This window comes from Melanerpes formicivorus, unplaced genomic scaffold (assembly GCF_026170545.1).
Source record: "Melanerpes formicivorus ecotype bairdi unplaced genomic scaffold, bMelFor1.0.p_v2 SCAF_17, whole genome shotgun sequence".
Lineage (NCBI taxonomy): Eukaryota > Metazoa > Chordata > Aves > Piciformes > Picidae > Melanerpes > Melanerpes formicivorus.
The window spans coordinates 2,170,547-2,182,637 of record NW_027142369.1 but is presented as its reverse complement, the minus strand read 5'-3'; the positions used below and the strand labels follow the sequence as shown (position 1 = coordinate 2,182,637).

At 40.7% G+C, this 12,091-nt stretch overlaps 2 protein-coding genes across 3 annotated transcripts in view; both read left to right on the top strand.

The window, feature by feature from the left end:
* The window catches only part of SEL1L (SEL1L adaptor subunit of SYVN1 ubiquitin ligase), a 39,675-nt gene that overhangs the window by 18,036 nt on the left and 9,548 nt on the right, over positions 1–12,091 (top strand). The window contains exons 13-19 of one of the 2 annotated variants that reach the window (XM_068148714.1): positions 408–485; positions 1,611–1,673; positions 2,370–2,457; positions 2,718–2,866; positions 3,859–4,024; positions 5,204–5,275; positions 6,368–6,540. In XM_068148714.1, the coding sequence (XP_068004815.1) occupies positions 408–485; positions 1,611–1,673; positions 2,370–2,457; positions 2,718–2,866; positions 3,859–4,024; positions 5,204–5,275; positions 6,368–6,540 (789 nt within the window). Of the gene's footprint in view, positions 1–407; positions 486–1,610; positions 1,674–2,369; positions 2,458–2,717; positions 2,867–3,858; positions 4,025–5,200; positions 5,276–6,367; positions 6,541–12,091 lie in introns of both variants that reach the window. The other variant, XM_068148713.1, reaches the window with a different exon arrangement.
* Positions 6,551–12,091, top strand: LOC137446490 (uncharacterized; the record flags this gene model as incomplete). The annotated part of the gene is made up of 1 exon (XM_068149159.1): positions 6,551–12,091. A coding segment is annotated over exon 1 (981 nt), but the record flags the coding sequence as incomplete, so codon positions are not given.

The following is a 12,091-nucleotide window of genomic DNA, read 5'->3' as shown; positions in this document are numbered from 1 at the left end:
GTATCTAACAAATGCTGAAATGAATAGGGTTTAGTAATCAATTTTTACTTTGTTTTCAAGAAGTATTTTAACTGTCAGTATATTTGACTTCTTCTGATCTCAACAAGACTTTTGCCTGATTGTGTTCTTCACTGCACACTGGTAAAAGTCAAAAATGTGGAGTGTTTTCATGAAAATCTTAATCTTGTGGCAGCTCATTTTACATTACAAAGTTAAACCCTTTAAATGAAATTTTCCAGCATTTGGAGACATATTTTCCGCTTTTGGGTGAGATCTTTAATTCAGTAATGTAATAGAATAATAGTACAATAGACTCCCTCTTAAATGCAAAGTGAAGATGTTTTATGACCTTCATGCTAAACTTCTGATTTCTTCAGTTATTCTTCAATAATGTTCTTCTCCTGCAGATGTATTCAGAAGGAAGTGATGTTGTCCCTCAGAGCAATGAAACAGCTCTTCAGTATTTCAAGAAAGCTGCGGATATGGTATGATTATCTGTAAGCTAGAAATACAGATGTGCACTAAAAAGCTGATTAGCTGGGAAATGCAGATGCTTCTTCTGTGCACTGTGTGTGTATACCTGCTGGCAGCTTCTGTCCTGGATTAGCCCATAGTTAATCCCTGGTTGTCATAAGATGTCATAAACTGCCTCCAGTTCTTGTCACAGTGCTTCACGAAGCTGTGTTCAGCACGATATGAAATACAGCCCAGCTAAATAACCTGCAATTCTGTTAAGTATTAATTTTCTTTAATCTGGACTTATCTTAACACAGAAATTTACAGCGCTGTGTTAATACATTGTTTTGTTTTGTGGTCTGTGAATAGATAGTGGTTTTTGCTTTATACACTTAATCTCATTTGAATGTTTGGTTTCTGGCTGTTTATCCCCCATGTCTGTCTTTGACCTATCCTTTATGGTAGCTTTTGTACAGTTAAAGCATGAGTAGTCCTGCAGGAAAGATGTTTAGCATATGAAACACAGTAAATAGTTTTGAATGAACTATTGTAAAATCACTGTCTTCATGGTTCTTGCATTCCACAATTAGATTGCTCTTCCACACTTCTGTCCTAGAGTAAGCATTGCTGTTTGATTTCCTACATTCACTGAAGGTTTCTGATGTGTCTCACTTCCTGTCTTGGCATCAGAGGAGTACCATAGTGCATATTTTTATAGGGCCAGTGGCCAGTAATTTATCCTATAGAACAGCCACCCATCTGCCTTAAAATTAATAGAGATTCTCAGAGTTCCTGTAGTAGTTTTGGGAGCTTCTGTAGCATTCAGAATATCTCAAACTTGGGAAAAGTAATGATGAATAAGCTGTTAATGCCCCATCTTTCTATAGCTGTACAACGCTTTAAAAATGCACTGTGGACTTAGATAACTAGAATTGAAAACTTTTTCTTTTTCCTGTTTATCACTCAGGCACTTACTGAATAAAAGTTACCAAAGAAGCTGTTTTCTCTCTAAATAATTATTACTTAGATTTACTTTAGCTTTACTTCATTATCTTATCCACTATTTGCTTAAGTGATACTAAGGCATACCAAATTTGATAGACACAGCTGTAGATACTGCCTTTATTTGCAGAAGTGTTTTCCTGTATTTTCAGGGTAATCCAGTTGGACAGAGTGGATTAGGAATGGCTTACCTCTATGGAAGAGGTGTTCCAGTGGTAAGCTTTTGACAGTTACCTTCTTACTACAAACAGACTTTTTCTCTGGAGGAAAGTGTTGTCTATGACTGAATCGTGAGGATTTCTGTTACACTGCAAACATCATGAGAAAATCTGTACTACAGAAAAAAATTCACTATGGAGTTAGCTATGAAACATGCTATGTTCTCTTTAATAAATTTGAAAAGGTTGCTGAAGCTATTAGAAATGCATAGCAGCATGGATTTTTAGCAGGAGTTTTGCACTTGGGTCTAATTTTCTTGTAAAATAAACCGAATCCTCACTGTCCCATTTTGTGTCTCTTGGGAATGGAGGAACATTTAGGAACTTAATTAATTTGCCTTGCTGCTTTTCTCACAAGATTTCTTGTCAAAGGTTTTACACTTACCTAGGCAGACAGATAATGCAAAAGTTGAATTAGCCTAAGTTGAGGAAATAAGCTAAATAATTAAGAAACAGAACAGAGCACTGTTCTGTAAAGCATTCATAGCAATGCTATGTGTGGATGCCAGCTTTGAGGTAGCTACAGACTATGCTAATATCCTTAGTCTATTTCATTTTTTTATCAGATAAATATGTTGTAATTTTTCAGTAATACAATTCTGTCCATACACTTACACATAAACACATTTTCTTTCTTTACCTAAATTGTGGTGTATTGCAAGGCTGTAATGACTAGACTAACTCTTCCTGCAGAACTATGAGCTAGCACTGAAGTATTTCCAGAAGGCTGCAGAACAGGGATGGGTTGATGGACAACTTCAGCTCGGTTCCATGTATTACAGTAAGTGATATCAAATTGATGATTTACTCGATCTAAGCATCTGCCCTTTCAATGACTGTTCACTAGATGGCATTAGAAGTGTATATGTACTGCATGTAGAATAGTCTTACTGCATTGAGTTTGTGTTGTATTCCGTCTTGGTTCCTAATACTTTCACAATGTTTTTATTTAATAATTTTAAGGAGTAAGTACATGCTGCATTTCATACAACACTGCTTTTCCAGAAAAATGGATAGCAATGAATTCATCTTTCTTTTTAGATGGCATTGGAGTCAAGAGAGACTATAAACAAGCTTTGAAGTATTTTAACTTAGCCTCCCAGGGCGGCCACATTCTGGCTTTTTATAATCTGGCTCAGATGCATGCTACTGGCACTGGAGTGATGCGGTCCTGTCACACTGCTGTTGAGGTAAGGTATTTCATTTATGAAGGCAGCATCCTTAAAACTCGGCCAGCAGCTGACTTTGTACAGAGCTGCTCTCAAGGCTCCCACACACCACTCTTCCAGTTGGACAGGAAGGAGGTTTGGGAGCAAACAAATAAACAAAAGCCATGTGGGTTGAGATAAGGAGAGTTTAATGAAATCATTAAAAAAAACACAACACAACACCACTTGATTTTTATTGTTTTTTTGAGAGTGAGTAAGCAGGCTGGGCCAATAAGCAGAAAGGGCAACGCCCAGAAACAGGAAGCATCACACCTCAGTCTGAACTCCCAAGTCCCATCATCCTTTGCCCCAGCCAGCCCTTTCCTTATAGAGCAGGCATGACGTCAGCATGGTATCAAATGTCCATTAGCTTATTCAACTGACTATCTTAAGTGGTATTTCCTTCCAGCTGAAACCTGGGCAAAAGGTCAAATAATAACTGACTTGTAAAAGTTTGTATTTAAGCACATCACCTTACAGGGAATCTGTGTTACCTAAAATCCATTGGTGACTGCAGAGACAAGGCTATCAAAAGAGAAAATGATGTACTATCAAACTCCTTTGTATTTCATGATTGGTTTTTTTCTTTTTAATGTTGATATGGCAAGTTTGCATTTGCTTTATTAACTTTGAAGAAAAAAATAATATAAAGCAAACATCAGTATTTTATAACTACTGATTTTATTTTTTTTCTGGCAAGGGTTTAAGTGTAACAAAACTGGCATTAAGAATAATTCTGAATAAGGGTCTGAATTCTGGCATGTGTTTGCCTAGTAACTGGTATGGCAAAGCAAGCCTGTCTTAAGCAGTGAGTTCATCTATCCAGTTTTTCCTGTGCAATGTAATTATTTTGAACACATATTTGAATGTTAGTTTTTCATCTTGCAAAACCTAAATTTCTGAAGTTCTTAACCACTCTTCTCCCCCATGTGTTGTGTGATTGGTTTGTTTGTTTGTTTTTTGTTCCTCTGCAGTTATTTAAGAATGTATGTGAACGGGGGCGTTGGTCTGAAAGGCTGATGACTGCCTACAACAGCTACAAAGATGGTGACTCAAATTCTGCTGTGGTTCAGTATCTTCTTCTGGCAGAACAAGGCTATGAAGTTGCACAAAGCAATGCTGCTTTCATACTTGATCAGAGTAAGGACATGAATTAGTAATGAAAGATTTTTTGGAGTTGGCCTACAGGAGCCATTTAGTAGAACAGTAGATTGCTTGAAGTTAAATTTAACATAGCTTTTGTTCATCTAGAGCTTCAGGAAGACTCTCGTTCTCTTTCCTATTCTTCCCACTGGGACGCAGTCAGCTTTAATTTTAGCCTCTAGGGATAGCTTTTTGGCCTGAACATTAGAATACACTTGAATTCTGACTTAAGGTGTTGAAAAGAGGGATGGGGAGAGACTGCTTTAGAAACATGTGCACTGCTGAAAAGTCTCTTCCCTGGTCTTCCTGAGCATGTCGGTTTCGTTTGTTCTTTATCTTGCAATGTATTTTGTTGCCCCTGTTTTTTTCAAGGATTTTTCTGGCTTTTAACTTTACTCATACTACACTTGACATAGGGATGAAGAGCTGGAAAGCTGGTTCTATTAGAGTTGAAAAGACTTGTTCCAGGTCCCTTACTGCAACTAGGTGGTCATGAAACACTGTTACAATGGAAATACAAGTGACAAATCTTTCCCTGGGTTAAAAATTCTGATTGCCACTAGCCAGATATATCTGCATCTTGACTGGAGATTAATTTAATTTTTTTTTAACAGAAAATATACTATCTCACAGTTGACATATATAGCTGAAACCATACTTTAGAAGTGAAAAAAGTTAAATACTTTGAACTGTCTGAGCTTTGATATTTTGCCAACTCTAGATTTATGCCATGGACAAGTAAAATAACTTCTGAAGTAGTTGAGTTTAAGCCTTTGTTTTATTTGACTAGTCCTGGGTTTTAGATGGTCAAAATAAAACAGCTTGTACTTTAGTCTTTGTCAGAGCCTGAATTGTGTGCTCTGAGGATTTGCATCTTCTAACATTCCTCAAATATGCTTCAGAATCTCCTAGAGTAGAAGTGGGAGAACCACTTGGTAAGCAGTATTTGAGGGTGAAATAATACAGTTTTCCTAGCTCTTACTTGGGCAGATGCATGTAAAGACCATGCAAATTAAAGGATTTTTTTATAAATTTGATTTGAATCTTGTTTGTGCTATAGCAAGGATTACTTCAAGTTAATTCATTCAGCAGACTGAATTTAGCATGAGGGGTTTTTGTGGTCTTGCGTGCATATGCTGTGCTCTTGTTTAACTGAATTACTTTCCTTTCCAGAAGAAGCTAGCATTGTAGGAGAAAATGAGACCTATCCTCGAGCTTTGCTTCACTGGAACAGAGCAGCTTCTCAAGGTATGTCTGTACCTCACAATTCCAACCAGTTTATTTTTAGTACAACCAGTAATGTCTGATTTCATGTTTTATATGAACAAGGAAGGTGGGAAAGCTTACCTCCTTCTGTTCAACATTAGTTCTATGCATAGTAGTTGCAGTTCTTAGTTCTGCTCTTAGCTATAATGTCACTGCGATGCCTTTGCAGTTCTGATTAAAAGGACTAAAACACAAATGTATGATGCCATTCCATGTGGAATTGTAAAGCAATGTAAAACATTCCTGTTTATACTGACTTTTTAGAAAACAAATCCACTTGGAAAAACAGATACAAGGTGCCCTTTAGAATTTGGGTACTTCTCATTGTTTATAAGAAATGTTGTTTCCTATGCAAAGCAAGTGAAGCTCAGTGGTGAATAATAGTCTCAATAGCCAACCAACCCAAGTTTTAACTCTGGTGCTTCTTATCCTGTCCTAAAATAAGCAAAACTAAACTTAGTTGCTCAACATATGTGTGAGAGATCTATGTTTTTATGAGCGCATCTACGTTAATGTCTGTCTCCTAGCTTTTGAATTAAAGCAGGTGTATCGTGCAAATGGAGACTAAGAGTTTTGTCTGAAAAGCTTCTTACTGTGTTTTTAGTAGACAGAGATTGAGAGGATGAAATAGTTAAATATCACCAAATTATGATAAGAGACCTTTTATTTCAAGTTTTTAGTGCCTCCAGTTTTAAAAATAAAGCTGAAGTCCTTAGTGACCATATAACAAATGGAAAGTGTTCCTGTAGAAAGTGACTATGAACATGATACAGCTTTTCAACTGATGCCACCAAGTAGCAATAAAAATGTTGGTAGGATTATTGGGAAAAGGACTTTGCTGCAAGTAGACTTTGGTTGTAATTTGGATAACTAAACCAAGTTTTAAGAAAGGGAGGAGGGGGGACAAAATACCTCAAACAAAAAGGCCATTTATATAAGAGCAGGAAAAAGGGAAATCGTTTGTGCAAGCTGGAAAGTAATACTAAAGCCCTTACTGCATCTTCATGTGAAACTGAGAGCCTTTCTCTGCCTGGCTAGTACATTTTTTTGTTGTTGTTGTTTTGTCATTTATAGGATACACTGTTGCAAGAATTAAACTCGGAGATTACCATTTCTATGGTTTTGGTACTGATGTTGATTACGAAACTGCATTTATTCACTATCGGCTTGCCTCAGAGCAACAGCACAGTGCCCAAGCAATGTTTAACTTGGGCTACATGCATGAGAAGGGATTGGGTATCAAGCAGGTGAGTAAGCTGCAGGCTGAAAGTCTGCTTCATTGCCGTGCATATATTAGGATTAGTTTAAGTCCATAACCACTACTGGACTTTGGGCAGTGTATAACCACTTGACAAGAAGTGAATGCCTCCCAATGTGTTCTCCAATACCAAATGGATAAGTATATTCATGTCACACTTACCTATGTGAAGAAATGAGGACCAGACAGGAAAACTATTTGCCCCAAAATGAGTGCACTGAACTTGAGTGATGCTTTTAAGACTTTGAAGTGTTAGAAAAAAATGCAAATCAGTTCCAGGTTATTTTAGCACAAGTTTGTTCTTCTCTGAACTACTAAATAATTGTTCATTATCATGACATTTTGAAAACAAGTTCTGTACATCTCAAGTAACAAATCATAAGCACCCAGCAGAAATGTGATTTTTACTTTGGTTTGGGCTTGTTTTTTTTAATTAGCCTACACCACAATTTGCTTTGCAAACTACATGGCCTATAAGAAGGCAGTATATCGGGTTCTCTTAGGAAGCCTATGGTGTATTACTGTCCACAAATTAACTAAAACTTGGAGTCCAGAGCACTGTGGTGTCTGTGTCAAAATAATGTAATTAGTAATTTGCATTCTAATTTTGAGCATCCTGCCTTACCTTAATGTATGATTAATTCATGCAATTAATGTATGAATTTAGTAATGTCTTGTGGGTTATCTGAAAATGTAAGAAATGGTTTAATGTGTTTTTTATTTTCATTGAGTTTCAACCTTTGGGTTTTTTCTAGGTATAGAATAGATTGTGTTGGATGATAGGTTGGACTCGATCTCAAAGGTCTTTTCCAACCTGATCCTAATTCTAATCAACTAAACCATGCCACCAAGCACCCCATCCAGTCTCTTCCTAAACACCTCCAGTGATCGTGACTCCACCACCTCCCTGGGCAGCCCATTCCAATGGCCAATCACTCTTTCTATGAAGAACTTCTTCCTAACACCCAGCCTAAACCTCCCCTGGCACAGCTTGAGACTGTGTCCTCTTGTTCTGGTGCTGGTTGCCTGAGAGAAGAGACCAACACCCATTTGGCTACAACCTCCCTTCGGGTAGTTGTAGAGAGCAAGAAGGTTCCCCCGAGTCTCCTCTTCTCCAGGCTAAGCAACCCCAGCTCCCTCAGCCTCTCCTCATAGGGCTTGTGTTCCAAACCCCTCCCCAACTTTGTTGCCCTTCTCTGGACACATTCCAGCAACTCAACATCTCTCCTAAAATGCACCTTTTAATTATTCTGTTAAGTCTGTTAAAAGACCAAATTTTGCTGCTTTTCCCCTAAATTCTTGGCAAAAGCTCAGAACAGTGAAGGGCAAGTCTTAAGTCAGTGTTGCTACTTTGGCAGCAGCAAGCAAGCAGCATTTGAAAACTGTTTACTGACTTAGCTGTAGAAGTGACAATAGAGTACACGGACAGCATTATTTTTAAATGTTGCTTCTGCCTTGAAATCATCCCAATCCAGAGTAAGTAATAAAACCCTTGAAAACATTACCTCAGGTTCAGCATAACTGCTAAGATTTTGAGGGGAAAATGAGTCCTAATGCTATCATTTGCATAGACTGTTCCCCAATCTAAAGCAGAAATGACTACACATAGATTACTGACGAGCACAGAAAGGCTCACCATGAGCATATGCGGCCTTGTGTTGCAGATGAATAATGCTTACCTCCCATACAGATCCACTGAGGAAGGAAGAGCTGAACTGCAAGGCAAATGGAGACAGTTAATATAGATAGGAGGAAGAAGCCCTGAAAATGTCCAAGCAAGGAAATTCCATGTATACAATAAATCTTAGCAAATATATTACATATCCCTACGTGTCCCATACATATTCCTATGTCCTGAAAGTTTACAACAGTAAGATGAAAGGATGGATATTTAGGAGGGACTAGATAAGACTAAAATGGTGCAGGGCTTGGATATTCTGAAAAAGGCTATGACTGAGTTTTGAGTGAAGCAAGAGAACACTTGTTTTTCCTTTCCCAGAATGGAGTCTGATAAATTTTGAGCACTTCTCAAAATGACTGACAGTTAAAATCATGCTTCCTGATGTGGTAGGTGATGTCTACCACTGAAGTCTGTGGAAAGGATGTATAAAGATTTTAGTGCTGTCACACTGTCATATCTAACAAGTTGGGGATTCAGTCTGTTGAAGAAGGGTGTGGGTGTGTGCTCTTACACTCCCCCACCTATGTCCATGTCATTAAGTTTTCAAGCCCTCAGAAGTTAGGGAGAATGACTGAATATGGTGGTCTGCACAACTTCAGTTCAGATCACTGTTCATTCTGGATAATTGTGAATAAATAGGGTATGTTTTACTGTTTTAAGTGTTTTTTTCCTCAGGATTTACCTTGTTCTCCCTTTACTTACTGAATAGGCTTTTCTACAGACAGGATTCTCTGCTAGACTTCCTGTACATAGTTTCCAGACTCATACTAGGTCAATGCAAAATACTAATCCCCTTCAAAAATCTCACATGTACACTGTTACACACATTTCATAGTTCACTGTTGTCCAATTCCTGAGCCTGCATGTCAGAATGAAGACTTCTTTCCATATATAGATCAAAATAAGAGCAAATTAATCTTATCTTGGTTTTTCTGTGGTGTTTTCTTAATATTTGGCATGGTATTTCAGTGCTATTTGTGTTTAATCTCAGACTCCTACAGTTCTCACTCGTCAAGAAAGAGTGAAGAACATCTAACAAGCACTTTGTTCATGTTAATTAGAAATTAAAATAACTCAGGATCTGCTGCTGCACTGATACTAGCACAGTACAAAGGAGGTAAGGAAATCCTTTTAAATAGCTATACAAAAGAGAGACTTTCCAGGATTGAGGAGTATTCAGAATTGTTCTATTGAATTAAAATACTAAAATGAGAGCTAGTATATCCTCATTCCCATTATGCGTTGATTTTCATAATGTTATTACCACATGTGCTGTGGGTTTAAGCTTTGTTATATCAACGAGCACAAAGTCTTTATGGTATTTCACAATGAGGCTAAAATTATAAAATGAACATATGGCATGAAGTCCTGGAGATTTCCCTTAAGTGTCCAACTGGAGCAGCGTCAAAGACAATCGTGTCATTTGTAAAGGCAGAAAGATGTTTCCCCTCTTGGCACTTGCTGTCCATTTAGGGTGGGATGTAAGCCAGAGGCATTCTTACTCTGACTTAATGAAATGATTCTTTGTTGGCTCTTACACACTTTGGACAGGGCTCATCTTCACTGCAATTGGCCTGGGGTGTATAGAGAATAACAGAATTGTTTGGGTTGGAAAATGCCACTAGGATCATCCAGTCCAACCAGCAACCCAACCCCACCATGGTCACCAAACAGTGGCCCCAAGTGCCATGGCCACACATTTCCTGAACCCCTCCAGGGCTGGGGACTCCACCACCTCCCTGGGCAGCCTCTTCCAATCCCTGACCACTCTGGCAGCAAAGAAGTTTTTCCTCATCTCCAACCTAAACCTTCCCAGCACAATTTCAGGCCATTTCCTCTCCTCCTATCATCTGGTTCTGGGGAGAAGAGACCACCCCCCACCTCACTGCAACCTCCTTGCAGAGAGTTACAGAAGATCTCCCCTCAGCCTCCTTCAAACAAACACCTCCAGTTCCCTCAGCTGCTCATCAACAGCCCTGTTCTACAGACCCTTCCCCAGCTTCATTGCCCTTTCTGGACCCTCTCTAGTCCTTCAATATCCTTCTTGGAGTGAGGGGTCCAAAACTGACCCCAGTATTTGAGGTGTGGTCTCACCAGAGCCCAGTACAGGGGCAGGATCACTTCCTCACTCCTGCTGGCTATGCTATTGCTGGTCCAGGCCAGGCGTTGTGTGGCCTTTCACTGTGCCTGTTTTAGACACAGACTTTTGTGGCCCTATCTTGACTAAAAGCTGCTCTTGTACTACTTGTGCACTGTCACAAGGTTTACTTTGCTCCCAGGCCAATATTAGAGGGAATTTAAGGATCGCATTCCAGGGCTTCTCATTGTCTGTCTGGCATGATCCTGTTCTCTGCTCTTCCTGGGGAGGGAATTGGGGAGCTACTGTATTTTCTTAGCACTGAAAACCCTCAATGCAGCAGGTAAGTCACCAGCAAGGGCTGGGCAAACTTTTTGAGTACAACTTAAATAAGCAGTGCCCTGGAGCGTTTGAAATACGAGTGGCACCTCACCTGCTGGAGCTGTGTCTTGTGGTTGTCCTGCTATTGCCACTCCTCTGGGGATGGTGGTAGCATGAAGATGCTTCCTTCTTGCTGAGAGTTCATGAAGTAATTCCCTGAGAGTAGCATCAGTTACACTGGAATAGGTGCAGCTAGGTCAGACCGGCAGTTCAAAATGACTCTTGTCGGCAATGTTTAGTCACATGGATATTTTGGATGTCTGCCTTTGAAACAAGGTGGGGGAAACATTAACAGCTGGTTCCCAAACCGGGAAAAACCGGCCCAAACCGGAAAAAAAGGCCAAAACCAGAAAAAAACAGGAAAAAACCGGGGGAAAAAAAGGCCAAAACCGGAATAAAAAGGCCCAAACCGGAAAAAAAATGGCCAGAACCGGCCAAAACCAGAAAAAAAACGGAAAAAAATGGCCCAAACCGGAAAAAAAACGGCCAGAACCGGCCCAAGCCAGAAAAAAACAGCCAAAACCGGGAAAAATGGAAAAAAAATGGCCCGAACCGGAAAAAACCGGCCAGAACCGGCCCAAACCGGAAAAAACCGGCCAGAACCGGCCCAAACCGGAAAAAACCGGCCAGAACCGGCCCAAACCGGAAAAAACCGGCCCGAACCGGCCCAAACCGGAAAAAACCGGCCCAAACCGGAAAAAACCGGCCCGAACCGGCCCAAACCGGAAAAAACCGGCCCGAACCGGCCCAAACCGGAAAAAAACCGGCCCGAACCGGCCCAAACCGGAAAAAACCGGCCCGAACCGGAAAAAAACCGGCCCGAACCGGAAAAAAAACCGGCCCGAACCGGAAAAAAACCGGCCCGAACCGGAAAAAAAACCGGCCCGAACCGGAAAAAAACCGGCCCGAACCGGCCCGAACCGGAAAAAACCGGCCCGAACCGGCCCGAACCGGAAAAAACCGGCCCGAACCGGCCAGAACCGGCCCGAACCGGAAAAAACCGGCCAGAACCGGCCCGAACCGGAAAAAACCGGCCAGAACCGGCCCGAACCGGAAAAAAACCGGCCAGAACCGGCCCAAGCCGGAAAAAAACGGCCAAAACCGGGAAAAATGGAAAAAAAATGGCCCGAACCGGAAAAAAACGGTCAAAACTGGCCCAAACTGGGTAAACCGGCCAGAACCAGCCCAAACCGGAAAAAAACCGGCCAGAACCGGCCCAAACCGGAAAAAACCGGCCAGAACCGGCCCGAACCGGCCCGAACCGGAAAAAACCAGCCCGAACCGGCCCGAACCGGAAAAAAACCGGCCAGAACCGGCCCGAACCGGAAAAAAACCGGCCAGAACCGGCCCGAACCGGCCCGAACCGGAAAAAAAACGGCCCGAACCGGCCCGAACCGGAAA